Source organism: Stylophora pistillata, chromosome 2, assembly GCF_964205215.1.
Source record: "Stylophora pistillata chromosome 2, jaStyPist1.2, whole genome shotgun sequence".
NCBI lineage: Eukaryota > Metazoa > Cnidaria > Anthozoa > Scleractinia > Pocilloporidae > Stylophora > Stylophora pistillata.
The window spans coordinates 54,846,816-54,868,137 of record NC_142520.1 but is presented as its reverse complement, the minus strand read 5'-3'; the positions used below and the strand labels follow the sequence as shown (position 1 = coordinate 54,868,137).

General features: G+C 39.0%; 4 protein-coding genes across 4 annotated transcripts in view; all 4 read left to right on the top strand.

Annotated features, from left to right (window-relative positions):
• The first annotated feature begins 16 nt into the window (after positions 1-16).
• LOC148740443 (uncharacterized) overlaps positions 17-21,322 on the top strand; it is a 35,150-nt gene continuing 13,844 nt past the window's right edge. The window contains exons 1-5 of the mRNA XM_088750532.1: positions 17-341; positions 1,453-1,782; positions 3,479-3,635; positions 19,494-19,554; positions 19,768-20,043. Of these exons, the coding sequence (XP_088606658.1) occupies positions 79-341; positions 1,453-1,782; positions 3,479-3,635; positions 19,494-19,554; positions 19,768-20,043 (1,087 nt within the window). The 5' untranslated portion in view covers positions 17-78. The remainder of the gene's footprint in view (positions 342-1,452; positions 1,783-3,478; positions 3,636-19,493; positions 19,555-19,767; positions 20,044-21,322) is intronic.
• Positions 3,663-8,448, top strand: LOC148740446 (uncharacterized). The gene is made up of 2 exons (XM_088750615.1): positions 3,663-4,329; positions 6,261-8,448. The coding sequence occupies exons 1-2, from the start codon at positions 4,008-4,010 to the stop codon at positions 6,587-6,589; spliced, it is 651 nt and encodes a 216-aa protein (XP_088606741.1). The 5' UTR covers positions 3,663-4,007; the 3' UTR covers positions 6,590-8,448.
• LOC148740445 (uncharacterized) lies at positions 13,036-17,170 on the top strand. The gene is made up of 2 exons (XM_088750553.1): positions 13,036-13,946; positions 15,814-17,170. Exon 2 carries the CDS (start codon positions 16,175-16,177, stop codon positions 17,168-17,170), a length of 996 nt encoding a protein of 331 aa, XP_088606679.1. The 5' UTR covers positions 13,036-13,946; positions 15,814-16,174.
• On the top strand, positions 17,282-18,383 carry LOC148740444 (uncharacterized). The gene is made up of 3 exons (XM_088750641.1): positions 17,282-17,452; positions 17,944-17,992; positions 18,193-18,383. Exons 1-3 carry the CDS (start codon positions 17,282-17,284, stop codon positions 18,333-18,335), a joined length of 363 nt encoding a protein of 120 aa, XP_088606767.1. The 3' UTR covers positions 18,336-18,383.

The following is a 21,322-nucleotide window of genomic DNA, read 5'->3' as shown; positions in this document are numbered from 1 at the left end:
ACCGTCAAGAAAAAATTTTTTTTACTCCACCACTTGTAGATACAAGAATTTCGCAGCAGAGAGTTAAGAAACAAGGAGATGTTGGCCGGCCCGATATTAAGTATTCAGTGCAGCAAGGAGGTCAAATTTCAGGAACCAGTCACTGTACAGCTACCGCTATCCTTGAGAGACACTGAGCAGGGCGCTCAATCATTGGGTATCCCTGATCTGTCATTAGCCCGTGCTCGAGTCTTGTTTTTACCATCTGATGGAACCCAACTAGATTGGACTGAAATTACCGCTGATTCCTCTCCATGGCTGGATGGCACTGTCGTTAAATTCAGTGTGAAGCACTTCTCGAGGTATGCCAAATTAACCATCTGCTTTTAAATTTTCACAAGACTTTGATAAGTGACGTAAGTCTCCAGGGTAGCGATACTACTACTAATAAATAAATAGTAATAAAAATAATAAATAATTTAGCAATGGACATTCCACTGGGTGGCTCTTCCTTGTCCACTGTTTTCAGATCGAATTGGAATTTGGAATGTTGGTTTTTGCGGAGGGAGGAAAACCGGAGAACCCAGAGAAAAACCCTCGGAGCAAGGACGAGAACCAACAACAAACTCAACCCGCATGTGACGCCAGGTCTGGGAATCGAACCCGGGCCACAGTGGTGGGAGACGAGTGCTCTCACCACTGCGCTATCCTTGCTCCCCAACTGGAAAAAACTTCATCGAAATCGAAACGAAAAGAACTCAAAGCAAAACTAAACAAAGGCAATCAGAGCAGATCCGATTATAATTAGAAACACAAGGTCAGCGATGGTACAACTGGTGTTTTTTGAGAGTGTGGCTCATTTTCCCGCAAGCATCCGTATCTTGATCTTATTTGACTTACTACAGTAGCTATAAGGCATCACACGAATCTATGTTAGAGTTTTTATCACCATCGCAGCTGGATAAATTCGTCCCATTCGTCAGTTAAGGGAAGACATTTTGTTCGCATATGGACAGGAGTACTAATTATTCACCTATTGTATGACCACAAGCTTTACTTTGCTTTTACTTCTGTTATATTTCTTTATTCCGTCTATCGTATTTACTATTTCAATTGTTATTGTTATTAGTAAGATTATAATTATCATTCATTATCGTATACGTTTTAAATTGCGAGGAGGTGAATTTATTTCGTCAGCCACAATGAAGACACTAACGGACAGGTCATTCTTTCTCGCCAGGCGAGAGAAGGGGAAGGGGAGGGGAGGGGGAGGGGAAGGTAGGGGGATCCGGTCCATTTTTGTTGTGTCACAGTAAAATCTACTTGATTCTGTCATAACGCTATGTACTCCTTATGTGATTCCCCCCCAACTCCTCCGCCCCCTCTCCCCTCGTCCATCTCTACTCACCCCCTCCCCCCTTCTCCCTTCAGGCGAAGAATTATGATTGACCTCATATTGTTGCTTCGTTGCAGACTTTGGGGCTGGATAGATTGGTGCGTTAAACCCGTCATGTCACCAATTATTGAATTAGCGCGTAACTTTAACACAGAAGATGTATCCCAAGTGGCCGTTTTTACAGCTTGTCTACTAGCAGATACAGAGTTAGGTTCTACAAGATTGTTGAATGTGTTTTGCAGTTCAAGTAACGCGACAAGGATGCACATTAAAGATGAAGAGAAATTGTTGTTAGAAGAAGAAAGTGCTTGGGACAACATGGTACCACGCGAAAAGGCTTACGTGTTTCTTTCAGGGAGTGTGGTTCATCCGGCCGAGGTTGCGGATTTGGAAAATTTTTTTGTCAGGTAAGACTTTAGGGAAGATTTGCCTGGAACTTGAGCATCTGGTTTGAAATGAAATAATAAAGAAAATATAAAAAATGGATATAACATAACAGAATAAAATAAAATAAAAATATGAACAAAATAAAAATATGGATATAACATAACATAACATAACATAACATCAACTTTATTTCAACATTTCAACAAGATAAGTGTTTAAAGATTCGCGCTTATGGGGTCGTGCATTTAAATTAGTCCTAAAAATTGGTTAGCCAATCAGTCCTTTTGTTAGGTGAAACGAAACTGAATCGGAACGTTCCAATTCATCTGGACGAGTGGCTGTTAGTCCATCAGATGTTAGGGATTTAAGATGCAGCATATAAAGCTTGTTGAAGACGATATCAAGCTTCTCTCTTATGTCCAAGTTGTGGAGTGCTAACTGCCTCCCGATTTGCTCAATGAATAGAGCGCTGGACATTGTGCGGAAGGTTGAGGGTTCGAGCCCCGGCCGGACCAACACTCAAGGTCTAACAAAAAAAAGGAGAATATGCTGCCTTTCTTTAACATCAAGAAATGGTTAGATATTCTAGTCTTCTCGGATAGGGACGAATAAATGGAGGTCCCGTCTCCTGCAGGGTTAGGGGTAGGAGACGTTAATTTGGTCAGATACAGTGAAATATACGAAGTTCATATATTTTGAACTGCGGTATTAGATACGTATGATGCACGATCCTCGCAGTAGATAGCGCTATTTAAGCAATAGCGAAAATCAGACCTGAAAAAACAAAAACAAAAACAAAAAAAAACTTAACGGCCTACTCCCAGTTGGCTTGTTAGCTCAATTGGTAGAGCGCTACACTAGTATCGCAGAGGTCAGTGGTTCGAGTCCCGTACAGGCCTGATTTTTTTCAGGTCTGATTTTCGCTATTGCTTAAATAGCGCTATCTACTGCGAGGATCGTGCATCATACATATCTAATACCGCAGTTCAAAATATATGAACTTCATTTATTTCACTGTATCTGATTTATCACTTTCACGGGTTTATTACGAATCAACTTAACGGCCTGCTCCCAGTTGGCTTGTTAGCTCAATTGGTAGAGCGTTGCACTAGTATCGCAGAAGTCAGTGGTTCGAGTCCCGTGCAGGCCTGATTTTTTTCAGGTCTGATTTTCGCTATTGCTAAAATAGCGCTATCTACTGCGAGGATCGTGCATCATACGTAGACGTTAATTTCCAACGCACGAGTATACTGTGTGATGGATGTCCTCCCCTGGGGTGGGATGGGTGGGTTCGTAGATAGAGGACCACCCTAATTAACTTCGTGTTACTGGTGATAAAACATATCCTCTGTAAATATTGTTGGTAGTAGAAGTAGTGCTTGTAAAGTGTTGGATATTTTTGCGAGGAGTTCAAAAAGCGTTATCCTTGCTTAAAATGTGCGCTTATCACTGTTTTTGGTAAGTTACTCTTACGTTACGGTGGAGCATCACTGATGTTCGATTCGTGACGGCCATATAAAAAACGCAAGACTTCAGCGATAGTACAGCTTTATTGAAGCCGTTATTTGTCCGTCAATTACCGCTCAAAATTTTCCGCAGCTTTTGATCCACTTATCTCCCAAAACAAATTTAGGAAAATCAGCTTTTTATTGCTCTAAGAGAGGATTTTCCTTAAATCCTCCTCATATGTCAAGAAATTGTCTCATTTCCTTACAGGTTTGAAAAGGACGATTCTATAAAGAAGAATTTAAGGGTGCATGTTGTCGACAAAGGATGGCTAAAAATAGAGTTCTACAAGAGCAGAGAAAAGAGGCCAGACAATAAACTGTGCCAACTAGAAATGGATCTCCCCCCTCGAAAAATAGACATTGAGGTAAACGTTTGAAAGACGTAGCTTGGACCGTCTAACTGACTTGATGAGTCCGAATGAGTGGGCGGAGACGGATGGGCACGCAGCATCGAAGGTCTTAAGATGCGAATCGCAATCGTCTGCACAGACCCCGGCTCTTTTTGGAAAGTAAATGATGAACAGAAACTGAAGTCCATTGAATGTGGTCGTGGGTGACTTTTTAAGTCAACTCCGTTGGAAAATCCTCCTTTGCAAAATCACTCTTAATCCATTTACTTTCCCAACAAAGGAGAGGAATCTTTATTATGAGACACTCTAACGGAATAAACTAAGATTTTTTTCCACGCGATGCTTATCTAGTAAATGGCGTTTTTCATGCTACTGTAAGGCCTTATAATGTATAATGAAACCCAATTTTTTTTTTTGCAGAACACACCCGTGGATTTTTTTGGAGTTCCTTTGGATGACAACAGCATCCTTCACGATGCTCCACTTAGGGAAGTCCTAGCAGCCTGTAGCGGAGTGTTAGAAGAAATAAACTACGGGAATATTTATCGAAGTCATTATGAAAGGAACAACGACGGACAAACTCGATGTAGTTTTTACAAAGCCCTGGCGAGCCTACCACCAGATGACCAACAAAAGTGCTTTGAAAAGATTGTTGAATTTTTGCAAAAAAGTGAGGGAACCAAACACATTGGAGATCATCTCTTGAAAGGTAAATTTTTAGTGAAGTTCTCAGAACCACTTCCACGTTTCATAGAACGAAAATAGTTCGCTCTTTCCGTTCCTTCTAAGATTTTACTTTCTAGAAGTTTTCAATGTCTGCGCAGAAATGCCAAATTCGTAGAAGAATCCAAAACGAGGCTTCAACAAAAAGAATGAAACAATTCTCACTTCAGCTTCTGACTTGGGATGGTTATTTTTGATTTGAAATCAGGCTATGCGGCGTAAAGTTGAAAGTTTCTCTCTTTTTTTGCTAAATTTCAAAATAATGTCTGAACTAGAGAATCTTCCGTGCAACATTATGTTGGAAGAGCATGTTTGATCGGTTAAAACTCCTCTTTCAAATTGCTTTTACAGTCAAACTAAGTGAAGCGTACCCCTCAAGATCACATTAATGAATTGATCATTTGGATATTGAACCCGCCAGTCGTTTCAAGAATGCAATAATGAATTGATTATTTGATTATTGAACCCGCTAGCCGTTTCGCGAATGCAATAATGGATTGGTTATTTGAATATTGAACCCAAAAGCCGTATCTGTTTTGAAAAGGTGCGGATCATTGTTCAAATTAGAAGTCCATTTCTGAAGTCTAATAAGATTGTTCTATTTGACGAGGAATCCTGAAAACGAACAAACTGTACTGTATAAACACTGCGAAAACAGTCGATCGCAAATATTAACGAAATAAAAAAAGTCTTGCGATGGCTTCGCCCGTAAACTATTTTTTCGACAATGATGAATACATACAAGAATTTCTACAAGTTCGTTAAGATGTAAATAGGCGAAAAAAAGCTCTCGATAACATTCCATTTACAACATTTACAAGAAGTTCCACACAATACTCGAACTCACCTTTCCCGCCAAGTCTGACGCCTTGTTGAAATGGTACCGATACATCATCACGTGTTCGCAAAATCCAATCAGAAATGGACTTCTGATTTCAACAATGATCCGCGCCTTTTTAAAACGAATACGGCTATCGGGTTCAATATTCAAATAATCAATCCATTATTGCATTCTTGAAACGGTTAGCGGGTTCCATGTTCAAATATTCAATTCGTTATTTCGCTCCTGAAATGATTCGCGGGTTCAATATTCAATTAATCAAATCATTAATGAAATCCTGAGGGGTACGCCTCACTTAGTTTGACTGCAAATGACCTCGCACGTTTGCTCCCGATGAAACCTTTTCCATCCAACTTTTTGCTTCACCAGCAAGTGTTTGACCGTTACATGACCTTACATGTAACTCAACTCTGCATTCTAAGCAAACCCTAGGCAATCAAAAAGAAGCCAAGTTTGAGTGACGTCAGTGCCAGAATTTCAGAGAAATATGTTTAGCTACCCCGTGTTGTTTGCGACAAACATGACGTTGAACGAAAATGTGTGATTGTCAGTCCAAAGTTGAACTCAAGCTGTCATCCGATCTCGGAAATCGGTCATTCATCTCTGAATGTAAAAGACAGAACTCCAGTTGAGATCTTGATAGTTCGAGGTATTGGTTATTCGGTGTCGAGAGAAAAATATCATTGATACATGTACACTAATATAATTTAAGACTGACGAAGACACTGCCTTAAACTCGAGAGAGCCAGCAAAACTACATGGTCAGCGTTCGATATAAAGGGCCGGATACTATATTTTACCGCTGGGGTGGGGGTGGGGGAAAGGTGGATCTGTGGGGATCACATGGTTTCATGGGAATGGAGTGGGCGGGGGGGGGGGTCGGTCGTCACCGGCACAGTAAAAAGTGAGGGCTATATAAAATTGAGCGCCAATTAACTGGGGTATCATAAGAATTCTAGAGAGCCTTGGGGAGGATCAGGTGAATTTTTTTTTGTGACACAACCACCCCCCTCTCTCCCCAGACGATGAATAATAACCGGTCTCTGACTCTACTCCTTTGTACCTGTTTTCCTCAGCTAAAGCTCTGATTATGGAACCGCCCACTGAAGGTGTGCTTAATGCGGTCGCCGAGAGACTGAGAACAGGTTCATGGTGGAAGAAACTCGCCAGTAAATTGAAGATCAAGCAATATGTTATTGCCAATGTTCAAGAAGAAGAGGAGGATAGCCAAGAGCGCTGTAGGGCAGCGCTAGAAATTTGGCGTCAGAACAATGGACCTGATGCTACAAGTAGAGAGTTAATGCTGTGTTTAACGAACATGGGGTATGGTAATGTGAACTGGCATATAATGAGAGAACTTGGCCTTGTAACCAGTAAAAATATGCCTCCAGAAGAGAGAGAATGATCTGTGTTACAAAAATGACGTTGGAGAGGATACGAGGTTGAATGCAAGTGCTCTTTTTTCACATCACTGTGCAACAGAATTTGCACCTTGTGAAGCTGTAATATTATTTTGAATAAGGTCGAAGAAGACTACGCGACAAGTTACTGCAACCGTGGCGGATGTATGTTTGCCAGTTTCTGTGGTAAGGGTAGTTTTTATAGAAAAATCTTTTTTTCTTTGACAGAACTGTTTCTCTGTAACAAGCTGCACAAGTTTAAAATAATCGAATCTGTAAGATAATCGTCAAATTGTGCAAATTGTCGCCACTATCGCAGCGGCCAACATGTAAATTGACATAAAAACGGATTCTACAATTTCCTGACTGTTTAAAGAACATATCAGGCAATTTATGGCTTAAAACCGTACATAACTTAGACATGTTTCTTATTAACCGAATTCGAGGTTTGTACTGTGAGTCACGGACTGAGCTTTTTCCGTTTGTGTTATGGCTTAAAACCGTACATAACTTAGACATGTTTCTTATTAACCGAATTCGAGGTTTGTACTGTGAGTCACGGACTGAGCTTTTTCCGTCAGTGTTATGGCTCAAGCGCGAAGCGTAGAAAAAAACGAGATGTTGTAACTAAAAGTGCGGGCTGAGAAAACGGGATTTGCGAGATATCTTTTAAATTTGTTGGCTCAAATAGAGGGTAAAAATCTCAGTTAAAACAAACTTTGGAATTTACCGGGCTTAGAGCGAAAGATGGCCCGTTAAATTGACCTATCATAGCGCACGTAGTTAGGTGCGGTAATTGCCATCACCGCTCTATACTATGGGGAAAACTCATTACCCGACGCATGATCCCCGCCTTAAATTGCACGCGAAACCGATATCGCACGAAACGTGAAACGATGAGTGCGATATCAGTTTTCGCGTGCAATTTAACGCGGAATTTACGAGTCGGGTAATGGATTTTCCTTGACTCGCAAAATTTAATTATACAAGAAAAAAAGAGAACAAAGTTGTTATTTATATGTAGATGCGAGACAATATCACTTAGCCTTAATTAGACCTAGCCTTTAATGCGAGATTTTATTCGACTATGGGATTCTAGCAAGAACAAACCTTTTCTCTTTCTATCCTCCTTCAACCTGCTTTACTTCACTCTATTCCTGTTTTTTTTTTCACCGTTTCTTACCATCATCCTACTATTACCTCCAATTTTCATTCATCCTTTAGGCTCAAAATATAATTCCAAACTATACCTCTTAATTAACCCATTGTATAGAGTGTGCAAAGAAAAGATATTATTTATAGAGCAAAACTCACAATGAATGTCGATAGATTTATTACATAATTTTTTATTTAATTTGTTTCTTTTATTTTTTGTAGTTAGGACTTGTAATTCACGATACAAACTGTACGTTTGAATAATTAATAATTATTATTATTATTAATAATTAATTATTCAAAACAATAATTAATTATGAATGTCGATAGATTTATTACATAATTTTTTATTTAATTTGTTGATTTTATTTTTTGTACTTAGGACTTGTAATTCACGATACAAACTGTATGTTTGAATAATTAATAATTATTATTATTATTAATAATTAATTATTCAAATAAATAATTAATTATGAATGTCGATAGATTTATTACATAATTTTTTATTTAATTTGTTGATTTTATTTTTTGTACTTAGGACTTGTAATTCACGATACAAACTGTACGTTTATTTCACAAGAAAGAAAAATTAGTTTAACGAAAGAAAACTGACAATGAACTTTCGTAAATATGCACATAAATTTTATCTAATGCAATTGACCATTTTTTTAAAGAGGTTTGAAATATTACAATAACATGTTTATATGCATTTGTACTGTGGGTTGTTTTCGAAGGAACCTCGATTGTTGGCTCTCTGAAGGTCACGCTGCTCCTTAACCCTTTACCTCTCATTCATGAGTGACCAAGACAGAATTTCTCCTTACAATATCAAGACAATATCAAACAGACAAGTGATGAGAATAAAGAAAAATATCAATCAGGGAATAGGCCATTTTACAGTTGTGTACTTAGTTGCCAAGCCTTTGATTTGGAGCGAGGCTGAAAGTGACCTTGTCGTGATAGAGACCTGTATCTAGTTAGCATGATAACAAAGTGATTTACATTTAAAAGGCAGCAAAGTTTGTACCATAACAAGGTCATCTCTAGCCTCACTCCCATTCAAAGGCTTGGCAACCAAGCACACAACTGTAAAATGGACTATTGGTCACAACTATAACCTCTGGGTTAATAAAGGAACCATGAGAACACAATGTCATCCCTAGCCTCAGTCCCGTTAAAAGGCTTGGCAACCAAGCACACAACTGTAAAATGGACTATTGGTCACAACTATAACCTCTGGGTTAATAAAGGAACCATGAGAACACAATGTCATCCCTAGCCTCAGTCCCGTTAAAAGGCTTGGCAACCAAGCGCACAACTGTAAAATGGACTATTGGTCACAACTATAACCTCTGGGTTAATAAAGGAACCATGAGAACACAATGTCATCCCTAGCCTCAGTCCCGTCAAAAGGCTTGGTAACCCGCACACGCGCACGGCTGTAAAATAGACTATTAGTTGATCCAATACCAAATAGTCCCTTTGAACAGGAGTGAGGCTAAGGGTGACCCTGTTGTGATAGAGACCTGTATCTAGTTAGCATGATAACAAAGTAATTTGCATTTGAAAAGCAGCAACATCTCTATCATAACAAGGTCACCTTAAGCCTCACTCCTGTTCAAAGGCTTGGCCACCAAGCCCACAACTGTGAAAAGGACTATTCCCCGTGGCAGCATCATGTATGGCAAACGGCAGGGAGAATTACTGATGAGATCTCGGAAATGAATGGGTTAGCGTGTCTCCTTTACCCATCCTTCCCACAATTTTGATAACCTATCGCCATGGCAGTGGAACTTCGCTTCTTACATTTTGATAAACAAATTGTTTGTCGAGTTGATTGACTTTTTCAAATATTGTGGCTTCTAAATGAGCCCTTTGTATTATGCATTTTGATCCTTCTGATCTTTCTATGCTGTCCTTTGATTATACTTCAAATACAAAAAAATCATGTTTCTGCGACATGTGTTTCTGTCATGTTTGTGTCCTTACGATGCGTTTTTTGTTTCTAATAGTTTAGTTTGAAACAGCTAATAGTCAATTCTCCAAATCGCTTCACTTTCGCTCGCCCACGACTCCATCACTCGCTCATTGCTTTCACTGTCATTTATAATAATAATAATAATAATAATAATAATAATAATGATGATCATAACTACTTTATTAGTAGTACTTCCACAAGGTGGCTCTTCGCCTACTAATGACCTAGCTACAGTATATTATTACAAAGAAAAATCAAACCAAAAATAAAAAAATGATGACAATAAGATATGTACAGTTAAAAAAAAATAAACGGCATGGTTAAAATCAATAATGATATTCAGTGATATGCTTACTCTGAGCTTTTTCGCTAACCTAACGAAATTGTTATAATCAGGCTCTTGCCTTAAGCTGTCAGTTCAAGTATTAAACAATCTCGCTGCTGAGTCCTGAAAAGTGCCGCTTTCAGTTGGAATAGCCAACTTTGGGGCTTCAAGAGATCTTAAATTATAGGCGTTGACTGTACGGAATTTAAGGCGTAAGTAATCAGGCTAGACATCATCGTAGAGGGCTTTATGAGTAATTTTCAGTAGAGCTAGATCTCTCCTTTTGTGCGCACTCCCGTGTTGAGCCCCACTCAGCCTAATCAAGTCAGCCTCCAATGCAGCTGGTGTTGCAGCTCACAGGTTTGCGTAATCTGTAGCGAAGTTACCAGCCCTCACTCCATTCTTGATTAAACGAACACAGTGAAGAACTTACTCTACGACTCCACGATCGGTGCGATCCCGGGCTCAGTCTAAGAGAAAATAGGACACCCCCTTAAATCAGTTACGGCCAGCAGTTCACAAGCCCACTTTTTCTGTGGTGAGTTTACTAACCTTCCTTCCTATTTGGTTAAACACGCATGAGCCAGCTTGCAGGCTTACAGTAGACTTACAGTCACGATCTACTCACCCTCCGTGGTCTGGTTTACATTTGACCGTACCGCTTAAAAAAAAGAAAAACCGAGGCCGGCAAAACAAGCCAAAACAAGAAAAACATTTACACGAACATGACAATTGTCGGTATAAAAAAAAGGGCAATCGACAAGTTCACGTTCATCGGGTTAGAACTGAGTAGCATCTGCACGTTCGTTATAGTGATCGTTCAGGTATTGTATCCGTCCTCATAGTATCCTCCTAGATTTATTTCATTTGTTAGTTAGTTTGTTTTTGTTTATTGGGGTTGGGGCTGGTGACTCGGTCAAAGATGACTGAACATTCTAATAAGAAGACAAACGTATCAGTTAAAAAGAGCTATTTGACCTGCAAACCATGTCATCCTCCTTCCTCCCCCTCTCCCCCCCCTCCCCCCATCGGCGATAAGTACTGACGGCTACTTATGAAAGTCAGGGGTGAAAAACCGTCACATGACTATACTGGAAAATGTGTCTAAATCAATTGCTTTGTTCATGCTTTCTCTAAGGAATCATTTTTTCGTGGGGGATGGGCGCTTATTTGGGAGAGAATACTTGATAGATCGTGGGGGCTTATTCGAAGAAATAGATTAAAGCGAGGTGTTACTGTGCTAGTGGGGTAAGCATTGTACATAAATCGACCCTACCACGGTCAAAATCGTTGTGTACAGCCTTGACTTCGTCTGATAACAAGAAAAAAATTGATGGCAAAGCAAGCCCAAAACGGCGAAAATCGTCGATAAACACAACGGACACACAAGAAGTGGGTCAGTTTTATCAATCTTTATTTGTAAAATGTTCATATTTCGGAATGTTTAATGTTGTAAATGGACCATATTTCGAACAACAACAAACATATGAAACATATGAGTGAACTGCGGTTATGAGACGTATATAAGAACGATCCTTCGCAGTAAAGCACTATTTGAGCAATAGTGGAAATCAGACCTGAAAAAAATTTCAGGCCTGTACGGGATTCGAACCACTGACCTCTGCGATACTAGTGCAGCGCTCTACCAATTGAGCTAACAAGCCAACTGGGAGCAGGCCATCAAATTAATTCGATATAAACCCGTAGATGATAAATCGAACAACAACAAACATATGAAACATATGAGTGAACTGCGGTTATGAGACGTATATAAGAACGATCCTTCGCAGTAAAGCACTATTTGAGCAATAGTGGAAATCAGACCTGAAAAAAATTTCAGGTTTATATCGAATTAATTTGATGGCCTGCTCCCAGTTGGCTTGTTAGCTCAATTGGTAGAGCGCTGCACTAGTATCGCAGAGGTCAGTGGTTCGAATCCCGTACAGGCCTGAAATTTTTTTCAGGTCTGATTTCCACTATTGCTCAAATAGTGCTTTACTGCGAAGGATCGTTCTTATATACGGACCATATTTCGTTGCCTATACTATTCTTTCTTTAGCGCACTTACGGTTCCACGCGTAACTTAAAACCGCGTCACACAACGCGTGACACTTTCAAGAAGTAATCCTTCATTTTTCCTCGCGACGTGAGCTTGGGACGCTTCAGGTTGTACTTACTTCCGGGTAAGCGTGATGAGATCGCGTGACTTATCCACATGTAGAGTGGTCAGCAGTATCCTAATTGAAATGTAACAAGAATGGCGGCACTTGGTATCGAGAATGCGCCAGGTTTACAACAACTTTTTAAGGACGTTTCTTCTAGGCTAAATCCTGTAGAATCAGAAAATTTTCTGAAATCTTTAAAAAATAATTACGGAGGGAAATTCCATTTGCTGGAAGATCGTGGTCTGTTGGAAGGTTTACATCTTCTTGAGAAGAATGGGTATGTATCTGACAATAAACTCACACTATTCCAAGATGTCATTGCCCCGAAATCGAACAACGAGGAACTCATTAAGAAAGATATAGATCGCTTTAAGGCCTCCCGTCCGATTAAAGCTGATCCAGAGAAGGAATTTCAAGGACGGAGCGAAGAAAACAAGAAAATTAACAAAAAATTGGATTCGAAAGATACCGGAGTACTAAACTTGTTTGGGTCGTCAGGTGTTGGAAAGATAAAGCTTGCCACCGAAGTTTGCTCACAGTGGCGAGGAATTTATCGTGTTTTTGATTTAAGAGAAACAAAGGATATGAGAGCGATCTATTACAAAATGCTACATTCTCTCGAACTTGTAGTGCCAGTTGGTCATGTTGATCAAAATTATGTTGTTACCAAAATTCTAGAGAAGGTTGAAGAACTAGAAGGAGAGAAACATGCAGTTCTGTTTATGCTGGACAATGTAGACCACTTTACTGCAGGAAAAGGTAAAGAAGGGAAAAACTTGAAAAAAGCTTTCACAGAATTTTTAGCAATGCTCTCAGAAAGCAAAGGAAACCGATCCCCTTTAAAGTTGCTACTCACCTCTAGGGCTGAGCTGAAAGGTCCCAAAATAGTGGATGATTTTGAAGTGGGCTCTCTAAAACGGGCTTTTTCAGAGAAACTTGTTATTCCAAAGGGAATGACAGATGTTAAACCCGAGCAGAAGGATGATTTAATCAGTATCGCAAAAGGATTCCCCCTTCTTCTAAAAGGACTGGCAGCTATTTTGCAACAAGAGCGAAAATCTCCAGGAGAACTCATCGCAGATGTTGCCTCTGCTCTGAAAACATCAAAAGTGGAGGAGGACATTAGAGAAAGGGCTGTTAGTTTTGAAGAAGAAGGAATGGATGTCAATCAGATATCTGCAATCAGTTTAATGTTTAATACACTTTCCACAGAAAGATTAAAGTTATCTGCAGTAGTGATTTCCTTGTTCCATGGGCCTTTCTCTGTGTCAAAAGCTGCCAAAGTTCTTGATATTGACCTAACAGAGGCCATCGTTCAGTTAGAGGGTCTTGTAGCCAGCCGAATAATTTTTGTTGTTGATGAAGAAGCAAAAGAAAGGGAATATGACATTCACCCTCTCTTACAGAAGTATGCTGACAGTATCAAGAATCAGGAAGATCTTCTTGCTCCTTATCTAGAGGCAAAAGCACGCTATTACAGACTCTTTATGTCCAGGATTGAGAAAATTGCCAAACTCATTGAGCCAGACTATGTCAGAGCATTTCATTTGTTTGAAAAAGACAGAGGAGACTTTGAGTTCACTGTTGATATCTCCTTACAACCAGATTATTTCAGTGTTCAGGTGAATTCCATGAGAATGCTTTGATCGCATCTCTTTTCATTGCAATGCTGAATGATAAACAACTTATCAAGGTGTTTCATGGCTGGGCTGGTATGTGCAAAGATGATGGAAAAACAGGTGAGAGGCACTGAAACTTCTTTGTGTTACATCTGATTGTTCAAATCCAATGATAGCTTTTCCTTGGTCAAGGGAGACATTGAAGATGTCTCTTTGAAACAGCTTAGTTTAAATTAATTACAACAGTTACCTCAGTTTATTATATGGCAATATAGTCTGGAGGTAAATCTGAGAGTTCTGATTGGTTCTCAATTGGTTGGCATTTTTTCATATGGACTATTTCTACAGAAACAGTTGTGAGCCATGTATTTTTCTTTCAAAAAGGTGTCCAATTCAAGATAAGCAACTTTGGTCCAATTGTTGTATAATAAACTACAGTACTTACTTACCTCACACGGTTGAGCCTCACTGGAGAACATTGGTCCTTGTCATTTCCGTACAAAAGGGGCTGTGATCAGTCCATACTGCCAGATACTGGCCATTATACTCTAGTGATGCCCTTTACATTTGGGTTGTATGGAGTTATTATATCTTTTGTAAATGGAGGGTATGAATATTATTTTTTCGTGGGCATTCCTATTTTATAACCACCTTCCTGAACATTTTTGGCATTATCTGAACCCCAACATCAGCATTTCCTGTCCATAATAACTTAAGTTGAGGCTTTCTGCCATCCAGGGATGTTATGTGATGACAACTGGCCATTTAAACTGTCAGTATAATTTAGTAATTAGGACAGTGCAATAGGTCTATATATATGCATGTAATGATTAATGTGTAATAGTTAACCATGATTGTGTAACTTCCGTTGGGTTATGAGATGCAAATAGCTCAGCAGATCAGTTTTCTTAATCGAGCGACGAGATAACACGTGGGAATATAGTAGCGTTGATTACTCGAAAGAAACCTAAAGAAAAGAGTTAAGATTGGAGAAAGAGGTATGATTTGTAGTTGTAATTTGTATTAATCTATTTAGTTATAGTATCTCTCTTATATTATTGCTCGTGATTAGTGTTATTTTGTGAATTTCTAGTACCGTGATACGCCCCCTTTTGCGTTGCTATTGCACAATCGATGTTCTGTGCGAATTATAGTAATAGGTTTTGTTGTAATTATCCTTTCAGTTTTTACGTAATCAAGTAAATCAAAAAATTAAGGAGCTTTGATCGATACGAGTGGCTTACTTGGTTTCAGTATAAAGTCCTATCTAAATATCGCGTTCGGAGCAATGATGGAATGTCTCTAGATCCCTCCGTCCGCTACAATGCATGTAAAATTATAGTTTGTCAGAGCTACTTTCAGACTATGAACTGTATTCAGTCATCCCACCAAAATGTCAGATTTTTTACTTGTCCAAAACAACCAATGAAAATTCAGCCCTAAATGCTACTAACCAATGAAGTTTGACTACCTTACAAATGCTTGCCAATAGAACTCAAGGAAAATCTTAAGTGAACAGGCTCAGGCCCAGGCTTGATTTGAAATTAGACTATTGGACTGCTGTTGAGCTCTAGGCTGATTTATTGAATAAGGTACCATTCATGACATCTGCAGATATTTTATGTGTCAGTTTTTTGGTGCTTTGCCATTGTTACAGTCAATTGGAATTTTGTGTTGTGAAGTACAGAGGTAATCTTGTCTATATTTTCAAGCCAGCCCTGCCCTGTGCAGTCACCCAAGCTGAAATTATTCAAACATTTACTCCTTAAAGTCCTACCACCATTGCTTATTTGATTCTACAAGTAAACTGAGAAATTAGTCAGGAACTACTTTGAGAATAAAATAGCAAGGAAAAAAATATTAAAAAAGAAGAAAACAAACAAACCAAAAAGAAAAACAATAGGTCTTCTGGTAATTTACATTTTGTTGATACTGAGTACTGTTCATCAGCTGTGATTTCTGTTCATCAATCTTCATCTTTGTATAGGTTCCCTTAGCCGAGCGCAGTTGAATTCTGGGAAGCCAGGCAAGTTGCAGATGTTGATGGAACAGAGAGAGGATATGAAACATTGAGGGAAGCTCTGAATTCTCTAGTGAAAGTTGAATATCAAACTGGTGAATCCTTTGAGCTCACCAAGGGGCTTTACTTGCATACTGAAGGTGAAATCCTCTATAGAAACAGAGACTATAAGAAAGCAATAGCAAGTCTGGAGTTGTCCTTAACTTTCTCTGAACCACTTCTAAAGGAGCATTCTGATCTTGCAAGGTGCTACAATGCTATTGGAAACACCTTTTTTGCTTTAGATCAGCCCAGGAAAGCACTGGAGTTCTATGAAAAAGCCTATAAGATGCAAGAGAAATTAGCCGGCTCTGAGAACCACTTAGACATGCCAATGTACAAGAATCAGATTGGAACTGCTTATGAGGGCCTGGAAGATTATGCAAAGGCAGAGGAATGTTACAGGAATGCACTGAGTCTACTGGAAGAACATAAACTTTCAGGTTATTGGGACGAGGTACATTTCCAAAGAAATCTCGCTAATGCACTCATGTTTCAAGAGAAATATGAAGAGGCAATTGAACCTTCAGAGAGGGCTTACAGTATAAGGAAGAAGCTTCTTGGAGATCACCCACAGACTGTGCGAAGCATTTTTCAACAAGGGGTCCTTCAAGCCAATCTTAAACATCCAAAAGAAGCTTTGAATCTATTTCTTGATGCATGGGATATGGAAAAGAAACTTGGCGTGGGAAACCACAGTGAGGTGTGGCGAAAGATTATCACAGGTGTGGAAGATATGTGTGATTGGACAAAGAGTGGAAGACGGAAGAAATCATTTCGAAAAGAGGCCTTCGAGTTTTGTCAACGTTTCTGGGAAGAACAGAAAGCTTCTCCACAATTCACATTCAATGAGTATAACAAAGGCATCGTTGATGCCCTGAGTGACCTTGCTGATGATGAGAAAGACAAAGTTGTTGTACAAAAGGGACAGCTTCGGTTCTACGAGGCAAGGTGCAATGCCAACGAGAAAGAGTTTCAAGAAGAGTTTGATTTGGAAACTGATAATGATGCTCTCTGTATCATACTGAGTGAAAGAGACAATCTCTTGGACGAGATGGTGGAGCTCTCTTCTCAACTTCATGAACAAGGGAAGCTGGTGACGAAATACAAAATGGCGAAGGTGGCTGTGTACAAAATGTGTCTGGAGAGAGTGGGTTTCCTTGGAAACAAAGAGGAAGGACTGGATAAAGCATCATTGAAAGCTAAGGTAGAAGAACTTTACAAAGAGATAGGACAGGAAGGATCAATCATGGAATTCCGAGAGAGATTGCTGGCTTCGTGGTGAGGGCAGTGGGAAGAAGGGAAAAGCAAAGAAAAAACGGAGAAGATCGGCGTTGAAAGGAAGGAAACAATCGAGGGAATTCTCAATCTATGTCAGGAACTTAAGAAAGGTAACATGCATAGAAGATATGGACAAGAGGCATTGAGCTTTTATGAAGAAATATGGGAGATGAAGCATGCTGAGATGAAGGACTCTGAAATGAAAAAGCATCTCCGTAAACTCAAGGAGCTGGCATCGTCCATTGGAGATGACACGAGTGAGAAACTTTACAAAAATGCATTACAGGTAGGATCACGCCTTGTTTATCAAGGAAAGTATAAATGTTGAACTTGTTTGTTATCCAAGCAGCCGTAGTTGTATCGGCTGTTTTCCATTCACTTTGCACACACGACGTCTGACTTTTTTACTCCCAAGACCCACCAATCAATCCTTAAGATGTTAGTTCGGATAATTTGCTTTTGGATCAACTACTAATCCTCTTAATATGGAAATTTGGGAGTTAGAGAGTTAATCCCATCATTCGATGTATGTTTTTGTCATGTTTCGCTTTGTTATCTGTTTTCATACGTTCTAGCTACCACTGACGACGAATCCTCTCGATTGGACACTAATACTGCCAACAGATTTGCTTGCACATTTATTGTGATATTGTTATAAACATAAACCTTTTTGATTTGTGATTTACCGAGGCAAACAGAGCCACGAACTATCCTAAAAATGTAGATACCTGTGGTTTCTAAGTTTCTGTCTTCAATTGTTGTGTTTTTTTTCTACAGGCGCTGAATGAAACTGGGAAACATCCAGGAGCTATAATAAGACCAAGAGGTAATGAAACTGTGTAGAATTTGAATTTCTTTTAAACTCGAAGATCTGAAAGAGAAATCTTAACACGAATCACGCTGTCTAGGATCTCGTCTTTCTTCTTGCACAGATGCATAGTTTCTTAGTTTGCATAGAGTTGTAAATGTGGCACCTTGCCTTTTGTTAACGCTCTCAATTTTATTTCTAACCGATGTCTCCCAAAGCTAAGGAAGAGGAGAAGGATGGCGAAGAGGAAGAAGAGGAAATCGAAATTAGTTCAGAAGGAGAAAGTGAAGTTGAAGCTGAGATGTCAGATGACATAGATGAAGATGTTCAAACTGAAGACAGAACCATCATCTTCAAGTAAACGCATAACTGTTACCCATGATCTTATCTTTGTATAATAACATAGATGATCGTGGAGACGTGCTCCCTGATTGGTCGAGAATTACTTCATATTTTCCTGTAATCAACCCGCGAGAGGTGATTATAATGGTAAAGCAGTTTTTCTGAAAGTATCGCCATCTGCTATATCAAGATGATGTGAAATCATACCCAGTCACAAGATTACAACATTTAACTAATTTATCATCTTGCATTCACAGAGATACTGTAATAGTACAAGGTGGCCATTGCCTTGGAATGGAGAGGTGGTTTATAGAGGGAGAAAGCCAGGTACAATTTAACGTACAAAGTTGGTGATAATTATCATGGTTTGGTTATAATATTTTAGAATTTTAACAATTTTTCAGTTACTGTAGTTCATATAATGAAGAAAACTTAAGTTTCCCTTGTAAATTTGTGCCTGGAATTGCGAGCTCTAAGGAGGTGGGTAGGAATTCCATCAGACAAAGATGGCATGTTCAGTTACACCTTGACAGGAAACCTAAATCTGGGCATGACTTAAGCTTCATTTGACATCTAAAGATGAAATTTAGAAATGACTGTGAAATTGTAGCGAGGAGTGATAAGTTTTCTTCTAATCAAGGTGGATCTCCAAATCAGAATAATGGGGTTTTCCCTTTTGTTAATTCAGTCTGCAACCCAAAAAGGTACCTCCTCAGGTAAGGAAATCAAGGTCTTGTCTTGTGAAAACAATAAGTGAGACCAATTTCTTTGAAATGGACCTAATATAAGTAAGCAGGATTCGTACTGGTCCTGGAAAACCTGGAACGTTATGGAACTTTATTTTGACATTTTCCAGGACTGGAAAGTCGTGGAAAAAGACTACAGGTTCTGAATAGTCCTGGATATTTGTTAAAAACCAAGCAATAAAGTTTTCAGAATTTACATTATAAGAAATGTGTGTAGACCGTAAGGAGAAATGATTTGGAAATCTTGATAATGAAAGGGTTAAAAGTGAAATTTGGAGTCCTGGAAAAATCAATCTGAGCCTGGAGAAATCCCGGAAATCCTACTCTAAACGAATTCAACCTGAAGTAGGACGGTCTTTTTTGGGAACATGTTATGTCTTACATGCTGAAGAAACCATTAAGATGGTTCTTTTTTTTTTTTTTCGTTACAGGATTCTGATCCATCTAGTGAAGTTTGTACATCACAAAAATCTTTACAACAGAAAAATTATGGTAAGACAGACTGAATTCACTGCTTTAAGTTTTTTGCCATGTTAGCTTACCTCCAGCCTTGAGCACTGATTGATATAATTGGACCATTACACACTTCTGGTTGGAATCATTGTTCTTTGCTTACAGTGTGATTGATTGATTTTGTACAGAGATCCCAGTAAAAGACCGTATCAGTAGTGGTTCTATAGAATATATTTCTTTTTTTTTTTGTAGTAAAACAAGGCACACCAACAGATAATGAATTGGAACAATTAGCCTCTCAAATTGGTGAAAAGTGGATAAGGCTTGGGCGTCGCCTCAAGGTCGAGGATGCAAAACTAAAGGATATAGGACAAAGACGAGAGGGTCTGGACGAGAGAGCATATCACATGTTAAAACACTGGAAACAGAAGAAAGGTTGCAGAGCAACTTTCGAAGTTTTGAATGCTGCATTACAGGACGAACTTGTACAGCGCAAAGACCTAGCTGAAAATTTTTGTTACCACCAAGGTAATTCTTTTCAAGAATGTCGCTTAGTTCAAAATTGTTGTTATGAATTATTTTAAATTACAACGTATCAGTCTCCAGAGGAAGGCAGTACCTCAAAACTAGCCCAGATCGCCTCAATCCGACTACAACGCTTAATATCAAGGGAAATTAATCTATATCATGTCTCTTGGCTCTAAACAAAAAGTTAGGAATGTATGAACATGTTTTTATGGAAAACTTGAATCCGCAAAAAACTGACTCCACTATTAGGGAAGGATCAGTAACTGGTGCCTCTTATTTTTATACATTGTGGCCAAAAATTCAAAGAAAAAAAGTTAGAAAACAGTTATGTTAGGTAAACATGAGAAAGAAGGATAAGAATAAGGATAGATGGGAACTACAGGTTAGAGCAAAAGTTTCAGATACGAAAATTTCGTTTCAGTAGCACTTTAAAGCACTGACAGATATGTCCAAACGTTACATTACATTATCTTTGATTTCTGCTGAAATATCTGCCTTCGTAAAGCTCTGTGTAATAAATAATCCTTCGTCTTCCGACGAATCTATCCTCTTTCTAAACCCAGGTTCGCATTGAGTAAAGTGATTGAAATCTCTGGCTTATAAAGTATGCAAATTAGCAGTGTTACACGCCTTGCACGAGTTAATTCCATCATTAGAACTGTTTCGAACAACTATAACAAAGAGCTACAATAACAACCCTCGGCACAATTAAAATCTAAGATATATTCATCACAACAAAGAACAATAGCAATGAGCATCACAATTATCACACCTATACAATGAATATATGAAGTTCATATATTCATTGTTCATATATTCATTCGAAGATCCAACACAGACACAGAACAATAGGATTTCATGGGGATCAATAATTATAATGGATAATTACTTCGGCACATGGCATTATGAGAAATATTGCAGCCAGCTTCGGCCTACAGCCTCAGCTGTAGCCTCAGCTGACTCAAGAAGCTAGAGTCGCTCTCGGCTATCGCCTCGAGCGACTCTCACGCTTCTTTCGTGCTTAGCAACCTCCCGCGCGCACCATAACTCAATAGTGTACGCTGTGGTGTTTACCATTTATTAAATAACACACGGTAACTGACATCTCCAAAAATGAACAGAGAAGTTTCAAGAATGTCCAACATTCCTCCTTTCCTTTTCTTTGAACTCCAGGCGAGCTACGCTTTGTTAGAAGTAATACTTCTGATAGTATTTTACATTAAGGAGACATCTGTTAATATTTATAGCTCTGCTTTCGGTTACAATCCCAAGGCATGTA